The sequence below is a fragment of the Falco naumanni genome, chromosome 5 (assembly GCF_017639655.2).
Source record: "Falco naumanni isolate bFalNau1 chromosome 5, bFalNau1.pat, whole genome shotgun sequence".
Classification (NCBI taxonomy): Eukaryota; Metazoa; Chordata; class Aves; order Falconiformes; family Falconidae; genus Falco; species Falco naumanni.
In genome coordinates, this window is record NC_054058.1 from 14,310,162 (window position 1) to 14,326,050 (window position 15,889).

Genomic DNA, 15,889 nt, shown 5'->3' on the forward strand with positions numbered 1-15,889 from the left:
TGATGCCTTGATACAGTTAGGGAGGCAATTAAGACTGCAGAATTAATTTTTGTATATAAACTCACCAGATGGCCCACTGAGCCATGAGCATGTCTTTACTAGAAAGCATCAGACTGTTGAAGATTGAGATACCCCAATTTATGACCAAAATATGATTCAGATTTTTAAGCCACTTGCTTAATCTCTTCAGCACAAAAGTGCTTTTCATGCCCTGTACCTTTAAAGTGGATGTAACATCCATTTGCCACTTGTAGCTGTTATAAATCTGAATTTATTATTATCAATAAAGACATCAAAAAAATGAGGGTACTTGGCATGCTTGTAATGTGTTGAACAGGACTTTCAAAGCTTCAGAATTTTAAAGTTCAATCCTGCAAAAGTTTATGCACATGCAGAGCTTGAGGCACATAAGTAATGCTGATCTCTTTGACAGGCTATATGCAGCTACACAAGTTTTGACAGGGTCAGTACTGTAAGGCGTATATAGCTTAGAACTCATCCATTAGAAATACATTCAAATGCATTAAAAAAGCCCATATCTGCTAACTTGCAAGCTCATTTTAATTGTTAGATATTCATACACCATGTGGTCTTATTAACATACGCTGCAGACTATCACCATTAGCTTCTGCTAAAATAAATACAGTAAGGAAATTGTAGCCTTATATAAATAACTTCCTTAACTTTTGTGCAAATGTAGCAAAGCTTAACTATTATTCATTAATTCAAAAGACCTACTTCACCACATTAAATCAGCTGGTTATTTACAATGAACTTGAGTTTTTGTAGGTTTCTGCTGTTTAGAACACATGTCTTAAGTGAAAAAAAGATGCATCCAGTCTATCAATCTTGTCAACCTATATACCTATTTTACAGCAGGACACAAAGTGCATTATTATATAAACAAGCACAGGGATTTATTTTCAGGGCACTACACAGGCTGGAAACTCCTTAAGGTCCAAGGAACAAGGGGGAGACTCCCAGGCTGGCAGGGGACTTGGGGGCTACAGCTGAACACTCCAGAACCTAAGCAAGGGAACACAGTAAATCAGAGCCTAGGTCAAAAGGTACCTCCGTGGTCATGGGGCAGGTCCACGGCCAAGCTGAGAAGTCAGCATCCAGATGAATAACATCCATAGCCAGACACAGCTGCAACAGAACCAAAAACCAGTGCTGCAGCTCAGCCAGAGCTTCAGGGCCAAGATTAAACAGTCCCCAGCCTGTGAGGGTGTGTGGAGGCCCCAGGTGAGGCTCCTCAGGGCCATTAAGGCCTGTTAGTGTCCCCAGAGTCCTAACACCCACTACCCCTTTGCAAGACAGAGAATATATTATTTTGTGTGTAATTGAGTTCAGTGAGAGCATGCATGGTAGGACAGGGCTCCTGATACCCGTTATAGTGTTAACATGGTGCTAAGTGTCGGTGGAGAAAACCTTTAGAAGCAATATGTAAAGTCAGAATACAATCCCCCCTCCCCATCAAGAGTTTTGCTAGGCAGAGGGGTTTGTTGTTTTAAAATGTACCATGGGATCTTTAAAAACCAAAATCAATTAGCATTTCAGATTTCTAACTGATCCTAAGGGTCCTTAATCAATAGACCTTTAAGAAAAGAGACTTTATCCCTCCACCTTCTGATCAAGAGCTGTGATCTGCTAGGAGCTGCACTTGGCTAGGGAGGGCTGCAGGAAGAAAAATGAGTGAGGATTTTGTCCATGGGCCTGTTTTGGTGGAAACCAGAGGAAGCTGAAGGTAGGCTTAGGAACTGAATAGGGGCAGGGATACCATTTCCTTATAAAAAAGGCCTGGATGGAGCAGCAGAATGTTTGCTTACTTGCTTTCTTTTTAAGCAGGGATGCTGGAAATTCAGGGTGAGTGTTCAGGGCTCAGCAGAGAGGCTGAACTGCTGGAGGCTGTGGAGAAACTGCTGCAGGGTTGTCTACTGGCTGGTGACACAACAGATGTAAACTATTTCCATGTACCCCTAACATGACAGTGGTGTTGGGATCCAGCAGTAATCTACCAGGGGAAAATGCCCAAACTTTACCTTGGATGCCGTGAGGTAAATGAGACCACGATCTCCTCTGGCAGCAGCAGGATTCCTTCCTCCTGTTTCAAGTGTCATATCTTGGCAAGGTCAGGAACAACCTGGAGGCCAACAGTACAGGACAATCTTCTGCTGCTTTTCCCTTTTGTAAGCTTGTGGGGTAAATACCTCTAAAGCATGCATTTTCAGGGCCAGCGTGTGACTGCAAACCCTCGCTCTCTCCTAGAAAGAGAACTATCAGATTCAACAGTAGAAGAGGTGCTTAAGTCCTGTGATTATACGTCCATGCCCTCCATTGCTTTGTAAAAAACTAGATACTTTACTACCAAAACGGTATGACAACTTCAAATTTCTCACACGTGCCCAGATCAGCATAGGAGTCTTCCATAGGAAATACTCTTCATATCCCTGTAATAGGGAATCAGTATATGGCTGTAAATAGCCTTCAGGTGCCTGATTGTTCGTTTATTGGTACCAGAAGTTGACATGAAACTGCAACTGGAAACACAGTGTAAATGTATGCTATGCTGGTAAATGATCATGCAGCATTTGAAAACTTTTCTTTCTTACTAAACAGGCGCAGAAAGCACAGCTCTCAAATGATGTCAGCTCAAGTCTTTTGTCCCCTGCCTCTTTCTCTCCTTCCCACTACCACCTTCAAGGCCTGCTAAGTTTCAAACAGGACTTCAGGGAGAAGAAAAGGCTGCATAAGGCTTACAATATCCTTAATTTATGAGCTGAGGAAAGTTTGGCCATTGTTGGCATCCACCAGGGACAACCAGCAGCAGCAGAGCTTGGGGTCCAAACCCTGCAGCACAAGCTGGCTTGTTCTCAGATCACCCATTCCTGATTTACATGACACCTCAACACCTCACTGGCAAGACGTGCTAAAGGTGACGGAGAGGAGTGCCAGCTCTTGGCAGACACTTCAAAGGATGCCTTGGGTTGGGTTTTGATCCCATAGTGCTGTACATGTGTATTTACAGCAGCAGGGACTCGTGAGCAAGAAGGTAGCAGTAGCTCAGAAGATGCAATGTCAGTGGGGCCAGCAGGGAAGTTCTGCCTGCAGCGGCAGGAGTCTGGGGGCAAACCTGTGGAAGGGAAGGATGGGGAAGAAGGTGTCCAGAAAGCCTGGCTAGAAACCAAAGATCTTTAGATGGCAGGGATGCAGGACTGCATGGGCTGCCCTGGATGATGGTCAGGTGCATGGCCCTGCTCTCTTCACAGCGCCTGCCTACAGGTGTATTTTTGTGTCTTTCTGTTCAGCCTTGTGGGGTTACAGCCCACCTGAAACACCATTCTCCATTTTCTGCTTGGACATGCTTGGATCTTCCTTAGAGGAAAAGGTATTTTTCACCAACGCAGCAGGTGAAAACCCATACTTGTGGGTGGGAGCATAAGGGAAGGAGCAGGGGGCTTGCCCTGGCTGAGAGAGCTCTCGCTGATGTCCCAGACCAACTCACTCATGGCACATTCTGGTTGTTCCCACGCCGTTTATAGCTCCCAGGAGAAGCTTTTCCGTCCCAAACGACCCAAGTGCGTTCGTGCAGCAGGGAGTCAGGTCCCCGCCAGGTCTGCGCCGCAAAAGGCCCGCGCAAATACGCTTATACCCGAATCCTGCCGGGAGCAGCGCGCTCGCGGGCTCCGACGCGACGCCCCAGGGAAGGAGCCGCCCGCGCCGTGTCCCCGCCCCCCGCCGTGTCCCCGCCCCCGCCCCGCCCCTTTGGGTGTGATGGGGCGGGGCGAGGGGCCGGCTGGGCCGCCCCCGTGGCCGCTGTAGCAGGAAGCGGCGGAGCGCGGCCGGGCAGCGCCTGTGGAGCCGGTGGCGGCGTCCCGGGGGGTGCTGCTCGGCGCCCGGGAAACTTTCCGGGGGGTGGTAGCGGGGAGGGTCGCGCCCCTCGCCGAGCCGGAGGGCGCGGAGCCGGGGAGGTTTCTCGCTGAGTGCACCGGGCGGCCCCCGGCTCCGCCCGCCGCTGCCGGGAGCGCCGTGCGGGCGGCGGGGGCGGCAGCACCGGGTGCCGCGGCCGCCTCCGCGGGGCGGCCTGACATGAGATCATCGCCGCCGGCGGCAGCGGCAGCATGGCCTCCGCCAGGAGCGGCGGCCGCGCCGGGCCGAGGGACGAGGAGGCCAACGGCGACCTGGACCGCTCCCTGCAGCAGATGCTGCGGGCGATAGCGGAGGAGCGGAGCCGCGCCGGCCTCCGCCAGGAGATCAGCGGCCTCGGTGAGTCGGCGGCCGGGGGCCTCCCCGCCGGGCTGGGCGGGAGCGGAGGGGCGAGCACGGCGCCCCCGGGCTGGGCGGCCCCCGGCGGGAGCGGGGACCCCCGCGGCGGCGGGCTGGGCCGGGCTGCGGGCTCGCCCTGCGCAGCTGGCGGTGCCCTGGGAACCTGTTGTGTGTTGCTGTCGCGGGGATGGGCCCTTTTCCTTCCCGGGTCCCCGAGAACCGGAGGGAGTAGCCGTCTGCTCCATTGTCTGAAATGCCCTTGGAGGAAAATGGTCAGAAGGCACGACGCACATCGCCCCATGTTTTTCTTCCAAGTATAAACTATGTATCATCTGCTTTGGAATCGAACGGAGCAAATTTTTTGTTACTCTTGCAGTGCATGTGAACCTATGGCTCTCAGATGATCTCTGTAGATTTTTTTCCTCTTCTGAGTCAGATACCTCCCTCCTCTGAGTAAATGACTTCACGCCGCTTGCTGTAGTCTAGTAAGCACATAATGTTGTGGCTCTTGCTGGTCAAGTAATTTTTTTAAAACCATGGAGGTTTTCTTTAGCTTTTTGGCTATCTTGTTTGTTTGCACCTTGATCGGAGCAAATTTTATATGATCTGTATTTAGCTTTTGGCGAAGCTTACGCATTGCAAAATAGAAGTTTGAGGTTGAAATTCAGTTAGGCAACGGGGTGGTTTTACGTCTCCATCAAAATCCTTTGCGTCAGGAAACTTCTGGCTAGGCTAATGAATAGAAATCATTCATTTTCATGTGCAACAATAGAGATCATAGACAGAAGTTTTTGCTGTGAGAAATGTTGTTGACCTTGTTCAAAACTTTTGTATATCCTGGGCTGGACCTGTGCTCTGAGGGGATGAATGCCCAGGGCTTTAAATTATGAGCACTGATGTACAATATTTCACTTGTTTCTTCCATGGGGCCTTCATTAATGGCAACTCCTTCTTCAGCTTGTATGTAAGGTCCCAAAAATATCTGTTTCTGAGTTTTCTTTAAAAACTCAGAATGAGGTTTTTGTTCGGCTTCTACTGGCTTTGTGATGTGGATTGACGTGGCGAATCTCTTTGGTTCTTCACCTGACCTTTATGTTTGGTTTGCCCACCAGTGCTTACTGTGGTCTCCCCAGGGAGGAATGGACTCTTACTTTTTTATTTTTCCCTTGCACATAACGAGGGCTTGTGCAGACAAAGAGAAATGATAGTCTTTCTTGTTTCTTTATGCCTTTTTCTAATGAAATTGGATCTCCAGGCCTTACTGTGGTGTAAAAATGTTACAGGGCCAAATAAAGTGTTGTGGCAAACTGTAATCAAAACAGGAAAAAAACCTCACAAAATCTAAATGCCTGTGAGATTGCATTCATTGAAAAGCTGTTGTCAGCTCATGTTTGGGCCATATCATGTTTGAATGAAAATAAAGACTCACAGGTATAGAAGTATCGCCATCAGTTTCTGTTACTGAAATTTGAAAAGGAGAAAACTGTGGTGGCTGATAACATAGAAGTGCTTCCTCTTTGCTTGTGTTTGAACACATCCACAGAAGTCATCATGAAGAGTTCTTCTGCATAACTTTGTGGTAATCACACAAGTAATCACAAGATGTTGTCCTTTCAGGTCTTCGTCTGGTAGAAGTGCTTAGCTTGTTGTACTGAAGGGCTGATCCTGGCTGTGGAGATTTGCCTGTGGATGCCTATACCTGTGTGGAAATAGGTTATGTGTCGCCACAGGAGTGCCTCAGATGTGCAATTTTTGTATCCAGGGAGCAGAGCTGAAGTTTTAGCTGAAAAGGCTGTCGTTTGCCAAGCCAGTATGCCTTTCCCATGAGTGCAGTGTCCTGCCCGTGGAGAGGTGCCGTGGATCTCCTTACTCTGGACAACTGTGGGTGTGATGGACCTTCAGCTTCAGTGGCTGTGGGACAGTGTGGCAGTTTCAATACAGAGAGAATCTGTTCTGTGGTGGGTATTTCTGAGCACAGTTGCTGAATATCAGTTCCAGCTGGCCCTCCCCTTGCTAATCCCCAAGCACTGCAGAGTCACAAAGCGGGACCCTCTCAGGATTAGGAGGTTGTGGACTCAGGTTGCTATAGGGACATCTAAATTGTCACAGCATCTGACCAGCTTATTTAAAATCTGTACGTATTATTACTTAACATTTGGGAGGAGCATACTGGGAAGCTTCCTTAAGGCTTAGGAGACAGAGAACCCCTCTGTGCTATAAATCTCCACTTTTGTGTATTGAAGGATTTTCCAAAACCTTCACTTCATTGTGTGCTGCATGTTGCTTAATGTATAACATTGTCACTCACAGTTAATTAGTGTTCTTTTTCCCTATCCTGTGACTTATTACTAGGGAAGTAAATAGTTTAAATGCTTCTCTTGGGACAAAACCACTGAATTTTTAGAGTGGTGCTCAATAGAAATTGTAGATGAACAGGAGGTTATCGGGTGTAATCCTATGACTTGGCATATACACATGTGCGGACTGCACTAGCGTGTGCTGTTGCAAACCATGCAACATAGACTATGCTGGGCACTAGCAGCACAGCAGATGTAAAGGCTTTTCCTTGAGTTCACTACTCATGAAAGGAGTCACAGTCCCATATGAGTTCTAGGTGGCTAACACAGAGGTTCCATCTGCTCTTTATGCCTGGGGGCTGTTATTCAAGAGTCCCAATGATCCAGCCTGTGATACATCACCTGCTGGTCTGCAGGACTAGCACACCAGTACTAGTTTCATATTAGTGGTTCTTTTTGTAATGGCCAAATCCTTTTCAGTAGTAGATTAAACCTGTTGTGTGCTTTTCTGAGTGCTCTTGAAATCAACTGGCAAAGACTTTGACTGTGTTAAATTCTGGGTTTCCCCTCTTAACCCCACAACAATAAAATGGGACTCAATGGGTTATAACTTGCATGGCCTCTCTCCTTTTGTGTATTTTCTTTAAGCGAGCCCCTACTCTCTAGCCTAAGGAGAAAATTGCTATTTTTGCTGATGCTGAGTTTTGGTGAAGGGAATTGCATTATTTCAGGAATATCACATGAGCGTTTAGACAAGTATTGTCCAAAAATGTCTATACCCTTCCATGGGATTTTCTATGTTGTCCTGTTTGTGTAATATAGAAAATATAGCAAATCTGGCATTGTGCTTCAAAGTAATGATTCATGTGTGACTCTTCATCAAGTTGCCTGGGGGGAAGGATGATGCCTCTCTGAGAAATAGTCTCTGCTGGATGTTAGTGTCATCCACTTGTACAGAGTACACACTAGTGTTGTGAGCACAAAGCTCACTCTGAAATGCTGTGTGCCAGAACATTTCTCTGGCAAAATAGTTCTCCTTTTGAGGGAATGACAGACTTGCTGTATGTCTCCTTAGCCAGGCTGCACATAAGGCTCTGAAGTTACCTTTTTGGCCAAAGCCCTGAAGTGGGAAGGTTTTATTTTCGATTGTGCCTGAAACTACTGTGTAATGTTGTTAGGTGCCTAATTTCCCTGTGTCCTTCTGTCCTCCAGCAACAAATTGCTCTGCCTTTAGTGTATGTGGCACAGTGTGCTTGGATGGAGCTGTGACTTTGTGCGTATTGGAACTTAAGATGAGTAAGAAAAACCAAACAGGTAGATCTGAATAATGTGTTGAACAGTGGCTGGTCGGTAATGGAGATGTGTAGCCAGGTGAAAGGTGAAGTGGTAAGGGTCCTGGGAAGCAGGTGGCTGCAGGAAATTGGGAGTAAACCAGCTGTTGAAAACTGCTGCCACCAGGCACTGAAGGTCTGTAATGGTGCTGGTCATAGGTGCTGGTGGAGAAGCTGGACTGTGCAGAAGGCCCAGTAGTCTCATCAGTAAGGAAACGCGTCATCTCTTTGGGTTCCTAGTGGTAGAGTGTCCTCGTATTTGACCGACTGTTGATGAGAGGAGGGCATACTTGGCATAGGGACAGCAGAAGGAGGAACATTCATCCTTAAAGTCTGAGGTGTGCTTGGACTTGTTTGCACCGCAGTACACCTCGGGGCTTGTCATGTGAGTAAAGGCAGTGAGATGATTCATGTGCCAAATTATCTTGATGAATAAATCCTGGAAATAAATAGGTCTCTAGCCTTCCTGAGAGAAGGAAGGGTGAGGTGGCATACAGTAAGTGCTCATACACATAAGTGTTGCAAAAATGTGATGGAAACATAAAGACCCAAGTGGGAAAACATCAGTAGAAGAGTAAAGAGCACTGGAAGAAATTTTCAGAAAGCGGAAGAGGTTAACATGAAGAATTAAAAAGAAGAATTAGTAATTTGGATTTGAAAGTACTAGATTCAGGCCTTAACTCTATCATAGTGTAATAACTTCTAATTAAATTATAATATTCAAGAAGGATATATTTGCTTCTGTGAAACTTTGAAGAAAGTGTAGCCGCTGAGTAAGTGGAAGTGTCTGCTGAGAATTTGCTGCAGTACAGAACTGGTTTGACAGGAGCAGCTTTCATGCAGAAACAAAACATATTCTTCATTGATGGTTCTTTCTGGAATTAGTTCAGTGAGTTGTCCAGTCAAAGGTGAGAAACTACAAAAGCTGGGAAGCTTTGGGTTTTTTTGATCTATGAACAACAAGAAGGTGTGAAAATGACATCTGTCCTAACAAAAACTTGAGGGACATATACAACCAAATTCACTAACTATGGGTAATGTCTCCTGTAATGAGTTAGTTTAATATACAAATATGTTGATACATTTACTTTCTTTTCATTCAACACATTTAGAAGGATTTAATTTGAGTGTAAAATGCAGTTTTTATTACTTGTACCTTACTATTTTTAAAAATTCTTTCGGCCTATTTATAAAATGTTTTGCAGCTAATTAATGTGAAATTCGCAATAAAAAATGAGTAATCAAATATTGAAGAGAAACAAAAATACTAATGTAAGTAATTTATAAATAGTAAAATAAAAAAAAGTTTATACAGTAGCTTCCTAATCAGTAACAAAATAACAAAAAATTCATCACTGCATTCCAGCCAGGAAGAGTCTATATTTCTTTGCAGAAGAAGTTCTAGAAAGTACAAATGCAAAGCAAGATCAGAACAGTTTATTTAAATCAAAGTTAAAGCAGGTACTTTGAAGTCAAAGTGATTTAACCTCAGATTTGTGTCGGAGAAAGATAAACAAATAGCAAAGAAGTTCCAGTGTGAAAGTGGGTATAGTGTGATGTTTTTTTAATTTTTTTTTTCTAGAGCTGGAAGATGTTTTTAAAGCTCCTTTTTTTTTTTTTTTTTTTTTTTTTTTTCCTGGCATAGAAAACTGTTGTGGAGAAATTCTGAAATCAAGTCTGCATGTAGACATTTGATGTGTAGTTGAGTGCTTGGGTAGGGTGGGATAGGAAAAACAACAGCTGGAGCTACTTCTGAGACCCAGTGGGTTCGGCCATGGGACAGGAACGTGTTTCTGCCTGTCCCGCAGCCCTGTGTGCGGGACTGATGGAGTGAGGGATGTGCTCGCCGGGTGCTGTGAGGGATCTGTCTTGCTTTCTATCCCAGCAAGGCGCAGGGGCAAGGAGCAGGGATGGCCGTCCTAGAGAAGAGTCTGTGGTGCTGGTCTGGGATGAGCCTCAGCAGCCAGTACTCATGCAAGGAGAACTGTTCGTACTCCAAAGATACCAGACTCGGGCAAGCCTGATGAAGGGTAATTTTGGATGCTCGCGTTGGGCCTGGAGCGAGTAATTTTAAAACCAGAGTGCAGTGCCAATTTTTAAGGTAATGTCTTTTGCTGTAATGCATCAGTGAGAACAAAGTGAGTTGTAGGCAGCTGCTGGGGAATTTCCTTTCTGACAGGGCCGTGCTCGGCGGCATGCTTTCTGTTGGTGTCGCGGAGCAGAGGAGAGGCTGTCATTTTGCTGTGGTGTGTTTCTGTGCTGTGGTGGGGGCTGAGAGGGGGGCAGATGGGAATCTCACCCTGGGGCTGGGAGGCCTTGTGATGTCGGGATAGGATTGTGTTACAGGATTACAGGCAGAGGTAAATAATGATCTTCATATTAAGACTGAAGAGAAAATAACTGGTGTCACAAGGACTATTGAGATCTTGTACCCTAGGATCCCATCCTGCCACTTCTGCAGTCAAGCATAAGGTATTTAGGAATATCCATGTGGAATCAAGTCATGGAGAATGGCATGGGGTGAACTGTAGGGCTGCAGCCCTCCAGGGTAAGTACCTTTTTTTTTTTTTTTTTTTTTTATTCAATGGTTCATTTAAAATTCCATTTTTGTTGTTTATTAGAACCTTGTTTATGCTTTGTCACTAATGGCCTGTCAGACTTTCCATTACACAGCAGTGTTTTCAGGGGATTTGTAATTTGACTGTGAAGGTTAGCTTCTGTCAGGAGCTTGATGGACATCATCCCAGACCAATAATATAATGTGGTCTTTCTTCTGTTATATCTTTTACATATTTTTTTGAGCAGTTGGGTTATTAGTTTATTCTTTCTTTTTAATGGAGATGAAGCTTTATGGGATTTTTGTGTCCTGCTCAAAAGTATCCATGTTCAAATACTAAGAGTAAGGAGACAAGATTGAAAAAAAAACACCCAAACAAAAAACAACAAAAACCCACTGCTAAAACCAACCAAACAAAAAATGCAAAATCCCACCCCAACAAAAAAAACCCAAACAAACCAAAATACCTTTCAGAACATTTTTGCCCCAACTAAATTAGCAGTTTAGTTTTAAGATGAGGCATGTTGCTGTTCATTTTTGGATGCTAGCAGAAGTTGCTGGATCCCCAGGTTTTTGAAAATGAGAGTCCCTCAGAGCTGACTTATGAATCTGTAGGGCTGACAATGGGAATATCAGCGTATTTTAAAATACCCATGTCTTACATATGTAATGCTGTAGTTCTAGTTGATACCTTAACTGTTTGGTTTTGTTGTTCTAGCAGTATACTCTCTAAATAGGGTACTAGTTGCAATTTTGAAGTCTGTGTTCTGTTTTGAACTTGAAGATGGATGGGAGGTCTGTCTTAGGGATCAAAATACAGTTTACCTCTACAGTTCAGGGTTGATCTTTTAAGGATTTAACAATATATCTGGTTGGATTCTTTCCAAAGAAATGAAAAATTGAATTTCCTGAAGGATGAAGCATGTTGGTCTCCACTCCCGTTGTCTCTGTTCAGGGTACTGATCAATAGAAAAAGCTCAGAGGATGCAAACTTTTCAACAGTTGAAATCCTCAGTTTCTTATGTTCCAGCTACATTTTGGGAAAACCAAAACTCTGCTGTTGAATAGTTAGTAATGATCGTTATAAATAAGCTAAGTAGGATCAGGGTAGCACCCACTGATGTTGAAAATATACCGTGAAGTGAATGATTAGGTGTAAGAAGGAAGTCTGTACAAAATCAGTTCATGGCCTCAGGAGCCCACTGAGAATAGTGAAGCTACTTTGTTCTAGTAAGTATTCAAAATAATGTGAAACGAGCTGCTTTTGGTCTGTTTGCAGCCCCTTGGGCTGAACAGGGTGAATGTCACAGAATCAAGGTTGCTCTTTTTTTGTGTGTATGATCTAAAATAATGTATTGATTACTTTTCTCTATGCAGGAAGTAAAATATAGCCATGATACAGAAACGCCAGATACAGCATCATACTGCTCCTTTAGAGGAGATGTGGTAACCTGGGCACGCTTCAACAGCAGTTCTGTTGACTGAAGTTGATCAGATGCAACAACAGTCCTAAGTAATTTTTTTTTTCCCTGAATTCTTACTGTTTAAGCCATGAATACTACGTGTAAGGATTTATAGGGTATTCTGCAATCCTGTTTTACAAACAAAGCTTTGAAACTGAAGTCTTTGCCACTTTGGTTTGCCTGGTCTCTGGTACTGACTGTGTGCTAGTATTATGCAGAAGTTGAACCCTGAAAACAGTAATATTCTTTATCTTTCTTCTCTGGGGGTTTCTTAAACATGTTTCATTAGGAGTCTCAAAGTTAAATCCCTTTGAGGTGAATATATTGTTTTGCAGGTAGATAGTGTGTTCTGACATGAAGAGCAATTCCTTTTGGGGTCATGTCCTTCCTGCCACTGCAGAATGAAAATTATGGCTACTAGTGCTGGTATTTAGGTGGTATCTGGTGTTTCAAAATATTCTTTGCGTAATTTTCTTTCTTACAACTGGATCTGTCAGAAAGCCTAGCACATGGTAGGTAATCAATAGTCCTTTATGTTAGGACCAATTTTGAAGCATTCCAGGATGTTTCCCTGTACAACAGCGTGCTGGATGCTCAGGAGTGCGTTTGGGGCTACCTAATCTGTATATAAACCTCTTATGGGAGGTTGTATTGTCATACTTTCTGTCTTTCCCCTTTAACCAGGTCACGCTCAGCGAGTCGGGCTGAGGCTGCCCCTGGTTTTGATGTTAGTGCTGGGATGGTGAAAATCTTTATGGCTCAGCAGCAACCTAGCTTTTTGTAAGCTACCACACAGAGGAGAGAGGCCTTATATCAGCAAATGCCAGAGGCTGTGTCCATGCCTGGATTCTTAGTTCCAGGGAATTTGCATTAGGCATTGCTATCACTTTATCAACCCATTGGGGCTGCAGAATGTAGGGTCTTCTGTAGGAACGTTGGCAGCATTTTGCCACTTGAACACATGGGTGGTGTTTCCCTTGATCAAATGGATGTGGAAGATACATTACTTCTGATTATCTGGACGTAATATAGATAGTTTTAACTCCAATCTTTGTCTAACTACGGAGCTTAGATAAAAGGGGTAAGCATGTTGGGAATTATTGGTCCTGTCTCGCAGGGCTCCATGTGATCAGAAGGAACTTGAGAGATGGATTAAAATGTCAGTGAATCTTGAGCTGTCTTTGCACTATGAAGAGTTTGATTTAATTGCCTGGAGATGCTGAAACATCATCAAGGTGAGGGAAGTGTTTTGAAATGGATATATAGTGTTCTGCTAAGAGCTGTGAAATATTTTGCAAGAAGTTTATTCCTCTGCTTTTTCAGAGAACAAATACAGTTCTTGAGTGTCTAGCAATGCTGTATTTTCAATAAGGAATATGTTTACTTACCTGCCTTAAAGGACCGAGAGGTGGATTTAAAATTTCCATAAAACTCAGCTATAACAGTACACAGGGAGTTTAGTGTGATTTAAGTAATTGGTCTTGAGGAGGGGAGTTTATTGCTTCATAAGGGTCGCTTACACTTAGTTATTACCTGATCTCATCCGTTCAGAAACAACGCAGCAAGGTTATTGCAGTATGTCTTGGAGATAAACCTCCGTGTAAACCCAGCTGGCTTCCTAAATAATCATGATCCAGCTTTTTATATACTTTATAGGACTGCTTAACTACTTTTTTTCCTTAGTTTTAATGAGAAGTTTAATTCTACCTAAATAATGAAGTTCTGAATGGATGACCTGTGTTTTTCATAATAAGGCTAACTAAAGTCAAGTCAAAGCATCATGTGAATTGTTAGGCCACGTTTCACATGAATAAAGGGGAACTAATTTCATCCTCTTTGATCTTTGATATTACAGGCATAGACTACGCTATGCTGTGTTCTGTGGTCTGACTTTTCAGATTAATACTGTTTCATAAGCATTTTTTTTTCTCTCCTCCAAGTTAAAAAAGAAGCAAAGGTTTAAAGGTATGCATTATGTGCTTCGAGGATGCAGGTGCTTTAAAAATGTTCCACGATCAGAATATTGACTATGAAATTTTTTACTTTCTTCTGCTCAACATCTGTCAGGCTAACTCGTTTGGTTAAATGCACACACACACAAACACATATATATATATTTTAATTCAGTGCATTGATCCCATGGCAAGATAAAACTTTTTTTTTTTTTAGTGGAGGAATGATACCTTTTGTTTAATATTTAATTGCACATAGCTGCTCCTAGAAGCCACTGGGGGGAAAGTAGCTGTGAGCCTAAAATGAAATAGTAAAAAAACAGGCAAAATGTAAGATCCCAAGTATCCTGTTCGCCACTTTTAACATTTTACTGGTTTGTATTTATTTCTAAAATAACATTTCTAGGTATCTCCAATATAAAGAGATTTAAAAATTTGGACTTGCTTGGAATCCTGACTTGAAGCTTGCTCTAATTTTTTGCTCTGAGGCTTTATGACTTGTCTTCTGTAGATGGTCCTAATGATATAGGTGTTGCACTCTGAGCAGGCTGGTGTCCCATTTCTGGAAGCTGTGCATCCTCTGCATGAGAGACATACTGCTCTTTACTGTATCCTGGCCAGGAGCACTGCCTTCAGCTAGTGATATTTTACTGTCATGAAACTTTTTTCAAGTGTTGCCAGGGGATAGAAGACTGTCATCCATCTGATGCTTGCTTGAGGCTTTGAGTCCTTAGTCAACCTGAGGTTTTATCATTCATTGTTCTTTTTACTGGATGTTTCTGGCACTACAGAAGGAGGGGGAGGAATGAGTCACTCTGAACTGGAACATGGGCGAAGTCTATAACCCTGCATGCACGCACTGAGGAGGGATATGCCAACCATTAATGCTGAAATTCTGAGATATTAATATAGTGTCTGCTATTCTGTGTATTTCTTCTGTGACTTTGGGAAGTTGCTGGCACTCTTTGCACCTGTGTTCCGCATTTGGTATTGGGGAAACAATAAGTCCTTACGTCGGAGGGGAAAACTCTCTTATGACTGGTGACTCTACTGATAAATTGGGGACGAGGGATGAGTGGGAGCAGAGAGCTCCATCCGTAAGTGACATCCCAGAGGAGTGGAATAACGTAGCCAAAGTGGAGTACATCAGGGAGAGCATGGGTCCATCCAGTGCGGACTGCCCTCTTCAGTCCTGAGCTTGCTAGTTTGGCAGAAAGATTGAGCAAATGAGAACAGCAAAGAAAACAGAAGACGCCAGTTCATGTATTGCAGTGTGTTTTGCAATACATGTCAAAAATAAAACATAAAAAATGTAATGCAGTAATTTAATGGCTTTGTTCCCCATCTGAACAAAACCAATGCCTGTAAATAACATAAATCTTGCTTTATTAAGTAAACCCATAAACACAGAGTTGTCTGTGGGATTTTTGGGTCAAAACTTGAATTCTGAGGTCCTTCCTAACCTGAATTATTTTATGTACCTGCCAGCAATGAAGAAAACTCTAGGTTCTAATTTGTCATCATGCATTGTTTTGAATGGGGCAAAAGGGGGAAATCGAGCATAGGCATGTCCTTCTTCTTTTTACTTTCCTGGCAAGAATCAAAAATATTTCTTCTTCAGCAAAATGCTGTGGAAAAATACAGCAATTAAGAATATAATGTTTACCTTAAACTTGTTTGTGACTGTGTCTTAAACCTGAGATTGGGGGTGCTGGTGGTGGTGTCTGAAATTTACAAAAGGACAGGGACAAACTGGAGTTTCTGTGACTGTGTCTGAAGCCGTTGTGTGTCTCTACCAAGTGCTTGGATGATTGAACGGGAGGATATTAAAATGTGTGTTCTTTACTTTAAAACTATAGTGGCAACGCCAAAAGGTAGTGAACTATGTAATCAAAATCACAGGGGAGGGTGTTTGTGAGCCCAATGGTGGGAAGAAAGCACAAAAAGATGTTTCCTTTTTGTGCTTTTGCTGAGGCATTTTTAAAATAAAACCTTTCTTTCTCAACTCGCGTGTTCCTGCTTG

General features: G+C 43.6%; 1 protein-coding gene across 5 annotated transcripts in view; it reads left to right on the top strand.

Moving 5' to 3' along the window:
• The first annotated feature begins 3,809 nt into the window (after nt 1-3,809).
• Nucleotides 3,810-15,889, top strand: part of KIAA0930 (KIAA0930 ortholog) — an 81,454-nt gene continuing 69,374 nt past the window's right edge. For 2 of the 5 annotated variants that reach the window (XM_040595323.1, XM_040595324.1), the window contains exon 1: nt 3,811-4,266. In XM_040595323.1, coding sequence (XP_040451257.1) covers nt 4,122-4,266 — 145 coding nt within the window. In that variant the 5' untranslated portion in view covers nt 3,811-4,121. Of the gene's footprint in view, nt 4,267-11,659; nt 11,965-13,079; nt 13,150-15,889 lie in introns of those variants that run through there. The other 3 variants (XM_040595326.1, XM_040595328.1, XM_040595327.1) reach the window with 3 other exon arrangements.